Source organism: Protomyctophum parallelum (assembly GCF_964188405.1).
Source record: "Protomyctophum parallelum genome assembly, chromosome: 14".
NCBI classification, from domain to species: domain Eukaryota; kingdom Metazoa; phylum Chordata; class Actinopteri; order Myctophiformes; family Myctophidae; genus Protomyctophum; species Protomyctophum parallelum.
Genome location: NC_139709.1, coordinates 37,976,960 through 37,996,227, shown reverse-complemented (window position 1 = coordinate 37,996,227; position 19,268 = coordinate 37,976,960). Strand labels below are relative to the sequence as shown.

At 41.9% G+C, this 19,268-nt stretch overlaps 2 protein-coding genes across 2 annotated transcripts in view; both read left to right on the top strand.

Moving 5' to 3' along the window:
- The window catches only part of LOC310871297 (protein disulfide-isomerase tmx3a-like), a gene marked incomplete at both ends in the record, with an annotated part of 11,939 nt that extends 10,359 nt beyond the window's left edge, over positions 1 to 1,580 (top strand). Inside the window, one exon of the mRNA XM_083782782.1 lies at positions 1,362 to 1,580. Within this exon, the coding sequence (XP_083638908.1) occupies positions 1,362 to 1,580 (219 nt within the window). The remainder of the gene's footprint in view (positions 1 to 1,361) is intronic.
- Positions 1,581 to 3,697: 2,117 nt separating this feature from the next.
- Positions 3,698 to 17,709, top strand: cdyl (chromodomain protein, Y-like). Its single transcript, XM_083781761.1, has 10 exons — positions 3,698 to 3,893; positions 9,094 to 9,291; positions 9,659 to 9,992; positions 10,953 to 11,222; positions 12,062 to 12,193; positions 12,634 to 12,935; positions 13,732 to 13,904; positions 15,040 to 15,250; positions 15,631 to 15,774; positions 16,731 to 17,709. Exons 1-10 carry the CDS (start codon positions 3,870 to 3,872, stop codon positions 16,887 to 16,889), a joined length of 1,947 nt encoding a protein of 648 aa, XP_083637887.1. The 5' UTR covers positions 3,698 to 3,869; the 3' UTR covers positions 16,890 to 17,709.
- Positions 17,710 to 19,268: the final 1,559 nt, after the last annotated feature.

The window sequence follows — 19,268 nt, the reverse complement described above, 5'->3', positions numbered from 1 at the left end:
TACTTTTTGTCAAGAAATTCTGCGCTGTGATATTATTTTCTAAGTTTTGGAGTTTGGAAGCACTCGTTTTTATTAACGGGTCGTGCTGCGGCCTCCTGCATTATGTGCAAATTCGAAACAGGTGGTACGCAGGGCCATTCAGTGACTTCGACGAGCACTTCCAAACTCTTGTTGTGAATTTCCCCTGGTTGTCGTATTGTCTCGAACGGGAATGTAGGAAAGAGAAGAGGCAAATACACATGAATTGTTCTTCAAAATCTCTGTATTTATTTGAGTCAAACACAGGATAAAAAGACGTTACAAAGCAGCATGTGAAATCAACATGCAAGTTTGACTGTTTCAACAAAGTCTCTGGAGCCAATATGAGACAGGGTTGAAATCAGCCCCGTCTTCACAAAAAACAATTGGTTATATACACAAAGACCACGACTCAAATCCCTCCTCTTACCGGACATGCAAAATGATGCTTCCTGACTTATTTGACCAATGAGATCATTAAGTCAGCAGCTGTTCCGATAGAGAGGCGGGTTCTCTCATCAAAACTTTACATGGTGTTACACTTAAACAACAGATAGTGATGAAATAAAGGTATAATAAAAACATAGTTAAAGGCACAAATGAAAATAGATAAAATAAAATACTAAGGCATGAATCCAATTGTTTTAGTCACAGAAAGTAATACTTCAACATAAATACCCTGTCTCTGGTACATTTTAAATCAGCATTAGAATGCTCACTGGTAACGATTTCCTTATTTTATTATGACAGAAGATTGTTAAAAGTAATTTTTTTAAGAAAGTCATCAATGTTACAGTTACAGTTACTCAGTGAGAAATAGAAACTCTTACTTCAATCAAATTAGACACTAGGGATGTTCCTGGTTGCTCTACAGGGGAGAGAGCCTCAAAGCTCTACAGGACACAGCCCTTTTGTCTAGGTGACAAGAGAAACAGATCCGTATCAGCAGCAAACTATTTTTTGTGTCTTGAGGAAAACACTATCTGTGTCTTAATTATAGCAGGCCAGATAAAGAAACATTCCCTGGAACAGCCATCACCTAAGGGTCCCATTTTACGCATCATTAGCTGGGGAAGAGCTGGGGAAGAGAAACCTTTTGTGAACTTTGTATAAGATATATAACCAAGTGGTTATACTATATGCAGATTGAAAGAGGGCAATTCAAACTTGCCCTACAGCTGCAATGTTGGTAAGTTTTTTTAAAGATTCAACCCATTATAAAACCTCTAGTGTTGCAAATTGCGGCTAAGCAGGGCCTTTATTTGGTGTGTATTTGGACTGCCTGTCTGTCTGTCTGTCTGTCTGTCTGTCTGTCTGTCTGTCTGTCTGTCCGTCCTTTTCAGGAAATGTACACAGTAGCTCCGGTGGCGTCCACCGTGGTGTTCAGCATCCCAGTGGGCATATTCATCATTATTGTGCGGGTCTGTGTACACTTGTGGAGGAAGAGACGGGAGGTGGAGGACCACGATGAACTGCCATCGTCGTCACCTCCCCCAAAGAGCAGCGGGACCAACAGCAGGAACCAACCACACAAGAGACCTGTTGGCAAGAAGACCAATTAATTAATTTCCCCATTCACCGGCAAGAAGACCCAGGGGGCCAATAACACAAGTAGTGGTGGAAAAAAGTACTCACATTTTGTACTTAAGTAAAAGTATCAATACAATGCACTGTAGAAATCATCGTTTGCAAGTAAAAGTAGAGAGTACTCTTTATGCAGAATGTCTCATTTCAAGTTTTCAATACAAATCACAATGCGTCGCTATGCGACACATTGTGAGCTTATAGATCATCTATTTTCAAATGGCCGGAAAAAAAATCCTCGCAACACCTATTTTTAACTAACAACTAACACTATTTTTGTATTACAAACTTTTCAGTCAAAGTAATTTCATAGTCAAACAGAAACCACTACTACAGTGCTATTCAACTAAATTGTTCAGGGGCCACATTGTCAGAAACCCAAGGGGCTGCCCCCCCCCCCTGTCAGTTTGTTTACTGTAGAGTGAGAAAACAAACAACAAATTGCACATTAAGATAATCATCTAGGGACCTCCCAAAATAATGTAACTCCCAGTATGGTAACCACTGTTCTACAACACACAAAACCAACACTATTCCAACAGTCCCACTTGTATCAGCTGCTCCTCCTGGTGGCCAGTGTTGTAAGAACAGCCGCTGTCCATGGTGCTGAAGGCCCACGTGACACCTAGCATGCATTAACTATACATGAAACCTATAGCATCCTACTATGGGGCCAACATTCGGTTAAAATGTAAATGTATTCAAGTACTATACTTCTGATACTTTAACACAGAGTTTAATACTTGTACTCCACTACATCTCAGGCGCAAATTTACTTTTTACTGCATTTTTTTTAACTTTACACTATTTACTTTGTAGACTTAGATTATTGTTAAACATCTGTTAACTAACTAAGCCCTTAACGAATTTATTTTACTGGTGCCTTGCCACCTAGCATTGTTACACTATGACAGTACCACTTTAGTATTTCATTCAAAATGCTGTGCTGTGCAGATTTATATTGTTTGTACATTTCCTAAGAAATAAAATCAATCAATCAATACATTGGTCAATGTGTGGCTATTTTACTTGTTGTTTAAGCAGAATAAACATATGTATATTCAATAAACTTTATTAGAGTTCATATTTATTCTGCTTATATACTGATAAGTCACCTATAAATCACTCTGGATAAGACTAAATCCATTTGGTTGAAAGGAGTTGCATGGCGACCCATTGCTGTGGTTTGGGCCATTGAATTGGAACTGCAGTTGAATCATTTGGGTCGACATGCAACAGGAACATTATCACACCGTTGGGACGAACGCTAAAACCGTCTCGACCCTTTGGTGTAGTGCCTGATAAAAATTACTAAATTGCCATTCTGTTGGTAGGCAAATACAGTAGGCCTATGGAGTTACCGGTATAAAACCTTGTATCTCCATATTTCAACTTAAATGTAAAGTTTTTCTTCTGAAAATTACTGCCCTGACTTATCATACGTACATTAGGCTACAACAAAAGAGTGTCAGAAAATGAAAGCCTGGGTACCGAGGCTACAAAAGTATCGAAAACAGCCGATTTACAAGGTAGTACACTAAATAAATGTTATTTTCTTTGTCAGCAGTATTTCTACAGTACCAGAGGAAAGCCTTGTTTCCATATAGGGCGCGTTCGGAAATGCGCCCTGAACGCACTAGTGTGCTCTCTTGTCGTTCGTTTATTCAGTGCACTCAGTGCGTTGTCGTTCGAAAATCCAGTGCGCTGCACACCGGGTGTGCCGAGTGCACGCACTGAGCAACCCTACCCTGAGGGTAGGGTTGCTCAGTGTGAATGGTGTGTTGTAACTGGTCGTTCGTAAATAAGGCACACTGAACGCACTCTGTGACGTCACCGCCCACCACACTCAACAAACTGACCACATTCCCGGTGCGCATAGCCGAACGCGCCCTTAGTGTTCAGTGCTTACATCCTGTTTAGAGCCCGGCTACTATCCGGATCATTTCCTATCGATGTTTAGTCTCGTGTAGCCAACAAGAATACCGTATCCGCTCTACACCGGATCTTCACACTGCACGGTCCTCCCCAAACAAAGAGCTTTTATTTTGCTCACAGCGGAAGTGTAGGAACATAAAGTTTCCGTTCGGAGGCTAACAGTTAGCATGCTAGCGGCTGAAGTGACGTGAAGCGGTGGATGTTTGTAGTTCACTGGGAGACTCGTTAATTAGCTCTAATCCGATGTTTATGTTTATCAATTAATCATCTGAGCGCAACGGCCGGGAATACAAACTATCTGCGTACTTTTTAAAGAAGATAAAAGCGCCGCCATGGCTACGGAAGAGCTGTACGAGGTAACTAAAGGATGCTAAGTTGCTAACTAGTGGATAAACAAAATAACTTGAATTAAAAAGTTGTTAGTGACGCCCCTAACGAGGCGAAGATTAAAATGGGGATACTACTTAATTAAATACTTCTTAGCACGATCTGGCCACAACATGACGTAATTTGCAGGTGAACATAACGTCATTTTAATACACATGGTTCCCAACGTGAGGTCCGGGGACCCTCATGCGGTCCCGACCCATACAATGCAAATCTTGAGAGTTAAGTGTAGGCCTACAAGAACCAAATGGACCCGCGATGGTTTCATTTATTTTGTACACTTTCAGCGTTATAGACCAAATGGACTCTCATCCATCCATTTGGTTCCATTTGTAGACTTAAGAAGTACGGACCTGAGACCTGTATGGGTCCATTAGCCGCAATTTGCAACTCTAGATTTTTTTTTACAATGGGTTGAATCTAGAGTTGCAACAAGCTCCATCCACTTCCTATTCATCTTTTTTGGTTTGTGATCTGCTTGTCTTAAATGACGTTAAACGTAAACATTGCAGCTGCAGTCCAAGCTTGAATTATCCTCTTTCAATCTGCCGAGCTTGTTTTTCATAAAAATCCCCCGTAGACATGTTATGAGCTACTTTCTGTCCAAAACATGCCGTAAAACAAGACGTGAGGGGGAGCGCTTGTTTAATAGAATCTTACCTGCGCAGGTAAGACACCCAAAGAAGAGGCAGACACAGTGCGACGCCCCATCACACACAGCCTTCTATTAAACAAGCGCTCCCCCTCACGTCTTGTTTTACGGCATGTTGCAAAAATACAAAATGGCGGCTCGGAAATGTCACTCTTGGAATATTTTGGACAGAAAGTAGCTCATAACATGTCTACGGGGGATTTTTATGAAAAACAAGCTTGGCAGATTGAAAGAGGATAATTCAAGCTTGGACTGCAGCTGCAATGTTGGTGAGTTTAACGTCATTTAAGACGAGCAGATCACAAACCAAAAAAGATGAATAGGAAGTGGATGGAGCTTGTTGCAACTCTAGATTCAACCCATTGTAAAAAAATCTAGAGTTGCAAATTGCGGCTATGGGTCCATTTGGTTTCCTCACTGTCTATCAAAAACAAACACAGTAGGCCTATAGTGCAGATTGTGGCCCCAGTGATTAAATATTGTTCTAATGCTTGAGGGTTCCTTATCATCAGGCTTATTGTAATGTTCTCATACTAGGCAACAGTAATAACATGTAAATAGTGAATGCGTGGTTGAAGTTTGGTTGATGCTTTACTACAGTGGTTTTCAATGTTTTTCATACCAAGGTCCATATTTATTTGGCATTTGAGATTTAGCCTCTCAACTTTTGGGATTTTGTCCTCAATTCCATGCTGATAACAGGCAAATGTTGGTCAAAATAACAATTATTCTAAATTCTGTTATTGTGTAGACTTCTTGTAAATTAAGTAATGCAGATGTTTAACAAATAATAAATGTCATTTTATTCTCTCGAGAGTTAAAGATAATTTGGTTACCAACTTTTAAGTGGGACCACCTTGAATGCCTTCCAAGGACCACTGGTTGAAAACGACAGCTTTACTAGATATTTGTCTGTTAAACAAACCGGTATGGTAAGAATGTTGTGAAACTTGTTGATCAACTGGTCAAAATGTGATCTGTCCACTGTGTCCAGTAGTCACATGGCATGCTCAGGAAATGCCTTTAAATGGCATACCTGTACATCATCAGGTCCGTGTCCGTGTCACGATTACTGCATTTAAGGTGATTCATTATTGTCATATAAATAAATGTTGTGATTGACGATTTAATTGTGTTTATGGCAATGAAGTTGAACATCGGAGCCATTTAGTCTCCGTAAGCCAAAACTGCACAGGACATGAGAAGTAAATATATATAAAGACATATGATGTTTAATCATTTGACAGTTTAAAAAACAACTAGAAAAAGTGCCCCTTGGGGCACAGGTCTCCACGAGGTCAGGTAGGTTATTGTGGCCTCCTGTAATAGGCCAATGTGAAAAGGGTGCCATTTCTTCTTATGCCTTTGATGGCAATTGGATGATTTGAAGCATTTGGTTCACCTGTTAGTGGCGCTATAACAGGCCAATGTGAAAAGGGTGGGATTTATTCCTCAGCCTAGTAGGAAGGAAAGTGCATGAAATATTTCACGTAAGTTGCACGGCACGCTGCGTTCATGATTTGAGGCTTTTTGTTCAAAATGGGCCATCCTGCAGATTTGTCTTGAGCACATGACACACTTGCGGAATCTTTGGCCAGAATCTGGAGGAGTAGTATCCAAAAATGGGTTCTACAAAAGTCGGCCTCCTGGTGGTGCTATAAAAGGCAGATGTGAAACATGCAGGTCAAAGGTTTTTTCTTGGCCTCTAGGGAGTGTGCATGCAACGTTTCACGTAGATCGGTGCAGTTATAGGTAGAAATGTGCTATAACAGGCCGTTCTGGAAATTTTGGGGCAGAGGTTCGTCGTTGGCATCCAGGGAGTGTGTGCAAATTTGGCATTGACTGGGTTAACAGTGCCGGAGATTAGCTGTACGTCGTGTACACAGACGGACGGAGTGCAAAACATACTCTCTCCCCATGCCTTCCCCCTGGGGGGTGCATACTTAGTTTAGACTAGTCATTGGTTAGACATGGGTTAAGGTTATGTTTAGGTGTGCTGCCCCGTGGGAGGTTAGGTTTAGGGATGAGGTTTTGAGATAGGTTGTAGTTGTAGGACTAATGACTGGTCTAACCAATGACTAGTCTAAACCAAAAACTGTCTAAACAAAATACTGCACCCCTGCCTGGTGGAGACAATTACGGTATACATATTGGAAATAGCATCACTTTGTGGTGCGATGTAAGGTTTTAGATAATCTATTTCACTTTTCTTTTAAATGTGCAAAATAATTGTGATTATTTCAAATAATTTGTGAATAGACAATTATGTAATGATCATTGTTACTGTTTCATTACCTGAGAGTTTGCTAATCAGAGCTCCAACTCTGGAATGCTCTTCCCCAGGAGATCAAGCTCCCCCATCCTGCTGATTTCAATCTATCTGCATAATGTTTTTATTTTTTGATTCTTTATTTTTTATTATGCAGTTTAAAAAGCACAATCTTACCTGGATACTTGTTCTGAGTCTGACGACATCGGTATTGGCAGTTGTACAACCACATTTTAACCACTTATCAACCTTTTCAAATGTTCCAATTATCCAGCCTGATGCAGATCAATAAGGAAAGTAAGCTTAGTTAATCAATTCAATGTTATGACATCTGAACAGAGTGGTTGTTGTTACAATAGTCGCACAATGCAGTGTTGCAGCTTGAGTACGGTAGCGGAAAATATAGTCATTCGATTGTGGTATTGATTATACTAACTTGGCCCATTTAGACCTGTTACACCCATACAATTTAGGCATTTAGCAGACACACTTAATCCAGTTCTATCGGCAAAAAGTGCACAGCACACCTGTCCTTGTGAGGTGCCAGCAAACGGGAAAAACACTGAATGAATTTAATATATAGCCCGGCCGCACACTCATAGCTGCCAATGCCACATGTTTATTGAGGACACAGAGGAGAAAACCGATGTGGCATTGGCAGCTCTTAATCCAGTTGTCATACCTTTCAATCTGGAAACGCCTACAAGTGTGTTTTTCTCCCCCCCATAAATTAATGCCCTGCATGATCATACTACAGCGTCACACAAAAGCATCAAAAGTAGCACATCTGCAAGTTCGAAACTGAGCTTGTAGCTTTGCTACTTTTGCTATTTTGAATTTGAATTCTGAAAAGTGTTACGTTTTTCATAAAACTTGAGGATTAAGAAGGCAGTTTTAGAATCAGTGTCGGGTCTTAATGGGTTAATGTATGTTTCAATTCCTTTAGTTAAATAATTCCTGCAGAGATGCAGCTGTCGCATATCTTTCCCCTGTGGTGTGAATTTGTCACATGGCTACTCCTTTGTTGAGAGTACAGTTCTGTGACAAACCCTGTGAGCGAACAGCTGACTCATGTTCAACTGTCCTTCTGTGTACTGTGTGTAGTCTGCTTTATGGTGTGATGTAGTATTATATTGCCATACTGTATAAGCTGTTCTTGTGTGCTCTCATGTGACTTTAAAAAGGTATACTATACTGTATGAGACGTGTGTTGGCATGCCGTAGGATTCTCCACGTGTGATGAGTTCCTAAGCAAGGGATAAGCTTGTCATTGAGAAATAAACCACTTCAGGGTGATAAAGAATAAAGATTATCCTAATATTAGCCGGCTACACTTAATCGAGAAATTAATACATTGAACCAGAAGTAACAAGAGGGAGGATTTCATTGATTACGGCAATGGTTTTCAACCCTTTTCAAGTCCAATTATTTATTTGGCATTTGAGCCATGGACCACCATTTGATGAGATTTAGCGTCTCAAGACCCAAAACTAAAGAATCTTTTATTGATTTTGGTTGATGTTGTTTAACAATAATCTAACTCTTGAGTCTTGACCGTTGACCTTAATCTCAGACCGTTGAATTCAGTGATTGACCAATCAGAAATCAGAATCAATTCAACCAAGCCATGTAATAATACATAGTAACGCAAGACCAATTCCATGACACTGACATGGGGTGGTTCTTCCTCTGTCTATGAAAACTTCTTGGTATGGCTATAAAGATCATTAATAGGAGAGATGTATTTCCTTGGCATCTAGGGAGTGCGTACAAAGTTTCATGCCAAATTGCAGATTGGTAGGCAAAAAACGCAAATCGGCCTGTTATAGCACCACCATGAGGCGGATTTAGTGGGAATATGTTTGCAAAGTTTCACGGCAATCACATTTTGGGGCAGATCTTTTATCCAAGGAGTGTGTGCACAGTGTCATGTCGATCAGAGATTAGCTGTTCACAGATGGAAGGACGGACACACGTACGGAAAGACAGACAATGCGGCAAAACATAGTCTCGGCCTCGCAGAGACAATTAATGATAATGTGCATTGTGGAGAAGATTGTTAGTAAAGATTGTTAATATTACCGTACTTAATGTTAACATTGCCAGGTGGAGAAGATCGTTAATAAAGTAAACATTGTTAATATCAATTAATGTAATTAATTCATTAATTAATGTTACCAGGTGGAGTGGAGAAGATTGTTAATAAACTATCGTTATTGATATAAATTAATGTTAACGCCGTTACCAGGTGGAGAAGATCGTGGACAAGCGGAGGAACAAGAAGGGGAAGATGGAGTACCTGGTGCGTTGGCGTGGCTATGGACACGAGGACGACACGTGGGAGCCCGAGGGCCACCTGTCCAGCTGCATGGTGTTCATCCACCAGTTCAACACCTCCTCCCTACTGCGCTCCACCCGAAGCTCCAACACCATCACCACCATCCAGGTACGCAATGAGAGAAGCTAGCACCGTACTGCTGCTAAAGCCTATGTAAACAAGGTGGAGAGTCCTCGCTAGGGCTGTCACGATTACACATTTAAGTTGACGATTAATTGTCATACAAATCATTGCCATTGACGATTTAATTGTGTTTTGGCGTTGGAAATTGGAACATTATGAATAGAAATTCCATTTTGACGAAACGCCAGTCACCCATGCTAAATAATAAAGACGTCCAGAGTAGACCAGTCGAGTGCTCCAGTATTTTTAATTTGCATAGGGTCCATCCTGAAGTGCCCAGGTATTATTCTCTCTGACTGAATGGCAGTTATTTGATTAATGGTGAAATATCCTATCCTCATGGTGGTAACAGCCGTACATGCAGGAGCCCAGCAGTCCAGGAAGCAATGCCAGAAAACAAGTCTTCTCCTCCAGACCTCCTGCTGCCATTCTGCCTGACATTCACTCTGAGCACACAGAGCACAGATCCTCCAGGTCGTCTGCTGCTCTCCTGCCCGACGTTCACACTGAGAACACAGAGCACCGACCCTCCAGGTCGTCTGCTGCTCTTCAGCACGAAGTCCACAGTGACCAGAGAGCCTCCAGACCTCCTGCTGACGTCCACGCTGACCAGCGAGTTCCTCTCAAAACTCCAGCGTCTCCCCACTTCACCCCCGCAGACACTAAAACTACAGAGACGACTCCAGGTAATTCTTTATTCTTTTTCATTTGATTTGATTCGATTTATTTTGAAAAACACAGAAACCATGACGGTACAGCATTTCGAGGATTACACAAGAAAGTCCTGAGACTTATTTCCACTGAGGTTAACCCATTCTGGGCGGGAACCCCTTTTGGTGTTAGCATCATGTTATGCTTTAGCTATTGAAAAATAGCAGATCTACAAGCGACACAGAGTGGCGCGCTACGATACAAGTCAAGGAAATAAATAAATAAACAAACATTGATCATGTGTCTTTTAAAGCCTTAGGTAATCAATACTTTAAAGGTATATTCAGTGATTTCACTTAATTCAAATATCACTTTTTTTTTGTTTTGTTGTGATAATCCTCCCTACTATAGAGTGTGCTGGCCATATAAGGAGTTCCTCCCTGTCCGCAGTTAACCCCTGGGGGTCAAAAAACCTTAGGTTTCGTTTTTGACTCTATCCTGATTGGACGAAAGGCTGGGTCCCACAGCCAAAAACGAAACCTAAGGTTTTTTGAGTGAAATCACTGAATATACCTTTAAACAAGCACCACTACTCAACCCTGAGGTAATCAAGTAAGTACTAATACTCAATATTAGTAATCAATATATTTTGATATGGGCTGGACATTTTGGAAGATTTACATTGTCTGTCTCCCCCAATGCATACTGTCCTATGATGATCAACCTGTCGTTGATCTAGGCCCTTTAGTTTTATTTTTGTGTGTCACACTATGCTGCTGTAACGTTTCAATTCCCCTTTGGGGATTAATAATCTCATCTCATCTCATCCTCTCTCTCTCTCTCTCTCTCTCTCTGGTGTATGTTCAGTACTTTACAAAGTGCCGTAGTAGTACTAACATATTACGTAGTAGTACTATCACAGTAAGATCTTTATTTTTATTTTTATCACAGTAAGTTTACTCACTCACTAACTACGTGTGTTTGTCCTGTTCAAGGTAAAACACAGTTCAGCACAGCAGCACCGTCTGCGGCCAGCACTGCGTCTCGCCGCAGCATGGATCTGGCCAGAAGTGGAATCAAGATCCTGGTTCCCAAGAGTCCCATGAACAGCCGTCCCGACGCAGAGGGCTCTCCCAGCGAGGCGGGGGGGCAGGGCGACCACCTGGAGCTGCCAGAGGTGGCACTGTTGGAGAAACCGCCACCCACCACCCCCACACTCATATCGCCCCGGTCTCCTGGAGGGAAGAGGGACTCGCCCCAAGATGGTTGTTATAGATCTGAATTCTTTCCATGCATGGGTTTTTATTCTTAGTTAATTCTTAGGTAGTTTAGTTTTGTGGTTCCAAAGATAGAAACCCCATTCATTTCAGAAAATATTTATATAGCACAAATTTGTTTAAGCCCGGAACGAAGCCACACAGGCTGACCATAAAATCTATCTATCTATCTATCTATCTATCTATCTATCTATCTATCTATCTATCTATCTATCTATCTATCTATCTATCTATCTATCTATCTGGTTAATACTCAGCTGACATCAGGCCATATCACTTTCTCTTGGAACAAACAATACAATACCTACAATCTTGTTAAAAACAATGAAAATAACTTATTGTTTTCATTTGTATGACCATGACGGGCTGCAGTCACATTAAGCAGGGGCCGCGTGCGGCCCACAGGCCACGGGTTGAGTAGCACTGGCCTATAGACTCTATGCACACTTGCACAGCAGCCATATTGCAAAGAAATTGTAATTATTTCACTGGTCTTATCACTTGCTATACTAATTCATATTATTATTATTATTATTATTATACAAATTAAGGCTCTGTTCCATTTAGTGTAGCATAGTGGTTCTCCAGCAGGTAGTACAATTGTTTTCTTGTTTTTCTCCCCCCCCCCATTTCTCATTTTGTTAGTTTAGTTCAGTGATTTTCAACCCTTTTCATATCAAGGTCCATTATTTAAATTTTACGGTCTAAGAGTCCATTTGCTTACTGACTCTCCATCATTTATCTGGGGACCACCTGGAACCCCCTGAAGGACCACTGGTTGAAAAGCACTTTGATTAACTTTAACTTAACTCGAACTCTTAACACAGCGCTGTCACTGGGCCCCGGAGAGAAGAGGGCTCGCATGGGGATCAGGCCCCGTCCCCACAGCCAGATGAACCTCCACACGCCTCTACAAGTTCCCATCACGCCTGCCGCCATGCGCACACTCAACGACACCGGTAAGAACACACATAATATCAAACCAAACTTTATCTATAGATCATATTTACAAAGACCAGTGGTCAACCAAAGTGCTGTACAAGGTCAGACCTAGGGTAGACCTAGCACTCTATAATGTATACTAGGCATGTAACGATATATCGTATATCGATAAATAAATGTAAATCGCTCTGGATTAAGAGCTAAATGTCTAAATTGTTAGATAAAAGAAAGCAAGCATTCAGAGAACCAGAAAAACAAAATAGCATAACCAGAGCATAATAAATAGCATAACCAGAGCATAATAAATAGCATAACCAGAGCATAACAAAGCAAAAGACAGTATTACACAAAATACACATGCTCGATATCACAATTAATTGTATTGTGTGATCTTCCGTGATATTATTCTCATCTGTCATAATGTGGCCATCAATCCACCGGAAAATATTCTTTGCAGGTACGTCTGTGTTGATGGAGGCCATGGCCGCCAACATGGCCGCCAACGGCACCAGCCGGTCACATGGCGGTGTCATGGGCGGGATGGGTGGCTCACACGGCCCCGTAGGCGGGATCAGCGGCTCCTCGTCGGGCAAGCGGCGGCTGGAGGAACGGTCTGCGTTCGACAAGCGACTGCGCTTCAGTGTGCGGCAGACGGAGAGTGCGTACCGCTACCGAGACATCGTGGTGAAGAAGCAAGACGGCTTCACTCACATACTGCTGTCTACCAAAACATCCGAGAACAACTCACTCAACCCTGAGGTAATCAAATGGGATCAGTTCGGCCTGAAAAGGTTGGGAACCGGTGTGGATTTTGACAGTTTAGTCATCTGGAAGGTTTTAGTCTAGCCGGGCTTTCTGGTATAGAGGGGCGGGTGCAGCATGGAGCAATGCGCTGGATAATATTAGTTCACCAATCTGAGTGCCTGCCCCCGCCGCCCCTCCCCTCCCTGGTAGAAAACAGCGGAGAAAACTGACGTCATCAAATTTCAACACCCCTCTGCACATCGTTCAATCCCACTCCTAGACCACGAAATGTCTCGTTCCCCCAGGCTTTCATTTTTGAGCCGAATGTGAACGAAAATAAAAGCCTGGGTACAGAGGCTAGTTTTAGTCGACTACATTTTACTACATTAAATCTACATTTGATTTAATCAACACATTCTTATTTTGGCGGGCCTTGATGATGTCGTATGACTGATTTTACACTTGCTTGCTGAAAATAGCCAATCTAAGTGTTGTGAGCTTGTAGATCTGCTATTTTCAGAGTATAAAATGAAATTATTATTATATTACCGTTCATTTGGTTTCATTTTATGCTCTCAAGAGTTAAATTGTTAAACATCTGAATTACTTAATTTTCCAGAAGTCTACAAGAGTCTAGAGAATTGCTATTTTGTATCTATGGTATCAACATCAATACAGCATAGAATTGTGGTCAAAATATATTAAAGGTTTTGGGTCTGGGTCAAATGGTGGTCCGTGGCTCAAATGCTGAATAAATAAAGGACCTTGATATGGAAAGGGTTGAGAACCACTGTACTGCATGTTGTTTCAGGTGATGAAGGAGATTCAGAGTGCCATGGCCACAGCTGCCAGCGATGACAGCAAACTGGTCGTGCTGGGAGCTGTGGGCTCGTACTTCTGTCACGGCCTGGACTTCCTCTACTTCATCAGACGACTCACTGACGACAGGAAGAGAGAGGGACTGAAAATGGCTGAAACCATCAGGTATTGTGTGTGCGTTTGTGCGTGCGTGCGTGTGTGTGCGTGTGTGAATGCCCACATCTGTGTGTATCACTGTGTCTGTCCATTGTATGCCCATATTAGATTGAAGTGGTTAGCGTGTTTTGTAATATAATCAAAATCTACAAAGTAACTAGTAACTAAGGCCCCATTTACACTGGCAGCCAAATCCAGCTTGAATCATATCTGAGCTACATCCAGATTGGAATCTGATTTGTTTAAATGAGTCACCAATCAGATTTCAATCTTGATGTCGCACAGATCTGATTCAAGCTAGAGTTGTCTGCCAGTGTAAATGGGGCCTAAAATACATCAAGCTAGAGTTGTCTGCCAGTGTAAATGGGGCCTAAAATACAATATTTGGTGGGGATTTTCTTTTAAATACAGAAGAAAGTAAAAATGCCTTCAGTACAGTACTTTACACCACTGGATAATGGCTAGTGCAGCAGTATCACAAAAAAGGTAGTGAGAATTGCCATCTAATAGCTCACGTGTGTGCGTGTGCGTGCGCGCTACAGCTTGTGACTAAATAATAACTACACAGGTTGCAATGGATCCTATGTCCTACAGGCTTTCCACCCAACATCAACGATTGAATAACTCGTGACTCATACATGAACATGCATACCGTACAGTATGGATCTTACTAACAGTGTCATACATGAACAGTGGCCTTCACATGAACAGTGGTTAGAGCATCACGGTTCGATCCCCCGGCGGGTCAAAATGGGACCCAACCCTTCTTGGCATTGAGCATCAAGAGTTGGATTGTGGGTTAACTTAAGTCCCTGCGACATACTAGTCTAATGTCATGTCCAGGCCAGGGGGTGTACCTGTACATCAAGCTGCCTCACGCTGCAGAAACAGGAGATATTCTCCTGCCCTAGCAAGGCTTATTGAATGACTTACATCTACGTACATGTAACTTCTTGACTCATTGAGTCTCTGTCCGTTCCCTGCCTGCCAAATCTTTTCGTGAGGTGCCTTATTCAAGGAGCAAAATTAACCCCCTTAACCGAAAGTTAGCGGACTGCCTGAGATGTGAATTTTATGAATGAATAACTTATATGACGTGTGTGTGTGTGTGTGTGTGTGTGTGTGCGCGCGCGCTCTCTCAAAGGACATTTGTCAACACGTTCATCCAGTTTAAGAAGCCCATCATAGCGGCGGTCAACGGGCCGGCGGTGGGCCTGGGGGCGGCCATCTTGCCTCTGTGTGACGTGGTGTGGGCCAATGAGAAGGCTTGGTTCCAGACGCCTTACACCACGTATGGACAGACCCCTGACGCCTGTTCGACCTTCACCTTCCCCAGAATAATGGGCCTCGCCTCGGTGAGTCCCACAGCTACTGTATACTGGATATTATTGCTGGGGGTCCGTTCTGGCCTTTAGTTTGGTCTGCTGCCCATTGCCGACACACGATTACTATGACAAAATTTAGCTTTAAACTTTTGACATTTAACAAAAGTGTTGTATTGACTGCCAATGGCAGTGCAATATTGTTTTAAATTTTTATCACAGATCTACTAGCTCAAAGTGGGTCACACTGGGATGTGTCATGAGCTTGTAGATCAGCTATTTAAAAAATAGGGGTTAAACTGGTTAAACTCGTTTTGAGGTATTAACATATTTAGCTGGGGACCCCCAGGAACGCCCTCAAGGACCCCACTTTGAGAAGCACTTGTTTACCTTCCCTTTAATCTGGTCTGCAGGCCAATGAGATGCTGCTGAGCGGCAGGAAGCTGACGGCTCAGGAGGCGTGTCTTAAGGGCCTTGTGTCGCAGGTTCTGTGGCCTGCCACCTTCACACAGGAAGTCATGCTCCGCATCCGAGAACTCTGCTCCTGTAACTCACTCGTAAGTCATCCATCCATCCATCGGTTTGGTCTTTTTTGATCAGTGTCTGATAAGTCCCAAGTTTTATATACTATTACTATGTATATATGTACTATACAGTATACGTATTTTTCCTTTCAGCCCTTTTCCCCCCCACGTTGAGTTGATTCCTCCCCAAACACATTCCTGTGTTGTCACGTGTTTCACTACGTCCTACTCCTCCCGTCCAACACTCCCTGCTGACATGGGAATACGTTGACAAATATCACCCTCCCCGCCCGGCTTCCCTCTCCACAACAATGGCAAATTGTGTTTGTAAACGCTCGACAAAGTGGGACGCACCATGGTGGATTTCAAACCCACAACTTCCGCGGTGCTGGGCAAGTGCTTTACCACTGTGCCATCCGAGGGCTACTGATGTTTGAACGCCTTAACCCTAGTAGCATCCCTATTCTGGGAAGATTCACAGGAACTAGCAGATCTACACTGACAGTACACGTCTACATAATTATAAGTGATGACACAAATGGCAGACAAAATTGGAACTGGAACACAAGCTGATAAATTATCTTTGTTCTCTATACTGGTTGGGTGAATTTGGTGTCCCACTTGAAAATGTATTTTCTGTTTACTAAAGAGCTAGTGAGACGAGGAGAGGATTATAATATATTTAATGCATACCTAATTACATCCATGCTGACCTGACGAAGATCTATCAAGATCGAAACGTTGTCGTTTGTTCAATAAAGTAATTATTTACCAAAAGAATGGTGTGCCCTATATATTTAATAAATTCCCTTTGTTTAGCGGTTTTAATTTATTTAAATATTCAGTGGAAACACGCCCACTGCTGTGGCCTATAGAAATCCAGTGTAACTTCAAACTCCTTTTGAACCATGTTAGAATAATTTAAATCATGTGTCCCTGCTTCTGGTGACTCATATTGTCCTGAAATGGTTCTACTTCCTGTCCTCCAGGTGCTGCGAGAGTCCAAAGCTCTGATGCGAAATACCAGCCGGAGTGCCCTCGAGCAAGCCAACGAGCGTGAGTGTGAAGCCCTTAAAAGAATCTGGGGTTCTTCCCAGGGAACAGACTCCATTCTCAAGTACCTGCAGAAGAAGATCGATGGCTTTTAATTTGAAAGCAGGACGTTATCAGTACCCGCAAGAAGATTGACGGCTTTTAATTTGAAAACAGGAAGTTCTCATACGGTTCGACTGGACTCAGCCACAGGCTCACTTCCTGTCATAGTATCCCAGCGGGACAAACCCAGAAGTGTCACTTCCTGTGGACTTTGACCCGAGTCACTACAGCTACAGTCTGGGGAATGAAACCCCACAGCAGCACGTACAACTGTTGGGCAAGGCAGCGAACTTGGCTGAAGACAAGTTGCTGACTCACAACAACGGAGACAAAAGTGACTTTGTAAAGATTTCATTTATCTTCCACATGTAGAAAACGGACTCAGCGTTTTCAAACATTTCTTAGTTTCAGAATCACTGCTTGTCGCAAGTTCATTTTATTTCTGTTTATTTTTTATTAGGTTTTCACAAGTAACATCTGGCTTCCCAAGTGAAGGCTAAACATTTGGCCTGTAACTCAAATGTTGCGGGTTTGAATCCCTGGAATGAGATGGAAGGGTCTCTGTTTCACAGAACTGTTATGAACTGAGTCACATGTATTATTAGCCCCTCTCTGAACCCTCCGTAAAGATTTTCTGAAATTTGGACGATCGCTTTACGTAGGGCTTTACGGAGGGTATGTACAGCTGCGTTATATTGTGTGCTTACGAACTTAGAAGGGACCCAAATTTCAGAAAAGATTTACGGAGGGTGCCGAGAGGGGCTAATGTATTATATGTTTCATATCAAATCCTCACACTGTATTTTCATATTTGTAGCTAAGCTGTAAAAGATTTTCTAATATAGAACATTCTGTCTAAAATAATAAACTCACTCTGGTGATTTCATGACTTGGGAGTGGTCCTTTTTTTAACAGAGATGGTGCACATACTGGCTCCGCTGTCACCGCAGTTTATCTACACAGTACATAGGTGGTGCACCTCTTGACTTTCCCCTCCTAGATGTGGCTTGGGTAAAACCGAAGTTGACTAAGACTAAATATATAACAAATAAAAACCGGACAAACATGTTAGGGAGGAAGTAGTAGAACTACGTCATTTAATGTCATTTAATGTTTAGTTGCGCACTGAAAAGAGCAGATCTACAAGCTCACAACGCATCACAGTGTGACACGTGAGCTTGTAGATCAGCTATTTTCAGCATGCAACCAAGTGTAAAATCAGCCATTACGAACAGATCAAATTCAAGGCCCACCTTAAATGTTTTTGTCTAGTCGAATAAAACTAAAACATTTCAGATGACTAAAATGTGACTAAAACTAAATGTTATACAATAATGGACTAAAACTAAATCAAATTTTAAATCAACATAGAATAAGAATCAACTTGTCACATCACAGGTGTAAAACTTTGTGAAATTTGTTTTTGTGTAAGCTCCCTTGTTTGTGTTATTTCCATGGGGGGGGGGCAAGGGAACAAGATCGATCAATTAATTTAAAACACGCAAATATGTTATGTTGACTATTTCTTTTTAATGTATGAACGATTTGAACAGATTGATGCGTAGCCTACAGATAAATGGTAACGGACTAATTCGTTCAGATCCCTAAAATGTTGGTTTGGAACTATAACCAAAAAAGACTCTTGCCCTGAAGTGGGAACCAAAGTCAGGTTGGAAGATGCAGATCATGATATAAACCATCATAAAAAATATAGAACGGAACCAGTTCTAGAACCAAAGTACATTTGGTGGAAAAGGGGCCTATGGGTCTTCCAACAGTGGTTCCGGGACCTCTAGGGGTCCTCAGTTGACAGTTTACTACAAGGGGCCCACTAAATCTTTGTGTGATAGGATTTTTTTTTTTTTTTTTACATTAACCACTTGAACCCTAGCATCCCTATTCTGAGGAGAACATTAGCCAAAGATGGCAGATCTACAAGCTCACAACTAGTGGTGTATCAGTCATGAACACCTGGCAGACTGCGTTGGGGAACTTGACTGCAACGCGTAGCACGTGAGCTTGTAGATCGGCTATTGTCTGCAAAGAGGTTTGGTGTAGGGGGGGGAAGCGCCGGCCAGGGTACAGTACAGAGCCAAATCTCAAGTTTAAATTTTTAAATGCATGACCCATAGGTTAAATGTCTGAACATTTACATGAATCCAACATAATAGAAGAATTAGAAGATTGTGATGAAATTCAAACTACAAAAAAAAAAAAATCTGCAGCACAATTTTATGGGGTCCCTAATTGATCTCTCAGTCTCAGCTAAGTGTTCCGTGGCCTGAAAACTGTTGAAGACCCCTGCTCTGTTACACCATGGGTCTGAGGCCCCTAATGGTCTCAAAAATGTTGATTTATTTTAACACAAAGAAAGGAAAAACAAACAATCTACAAGCTCACACTTGTGGAGCTGCTATTATTTTGGTGAATGA

What these genes read in the sequence shown, in the direction of transcription:
- cdyl (XM_083781761.1), top strand. Translation starts at nt 3,870, where the DNA reads ATGGCTACGGAAGAGCTGTACGAG. An exon ending in AACTACAGAGACGACTCCAG is followed by an intron (nt 9,993 to 10,952) that starts GTAATTCTTTAT and finishes GTCCTGTTCAAG; the next exon opens with GTAAAACACAGTTCAGCACA. An exon ending in GAATAATGGGCCTCGCCTCG is followed by an intron (nt 15,251 to 15,630) that starts GTGAGTCCCACA and finishes TCTGGTCTGCAG; the next exon opens with GCCAATGAGATGCTGCTGAG.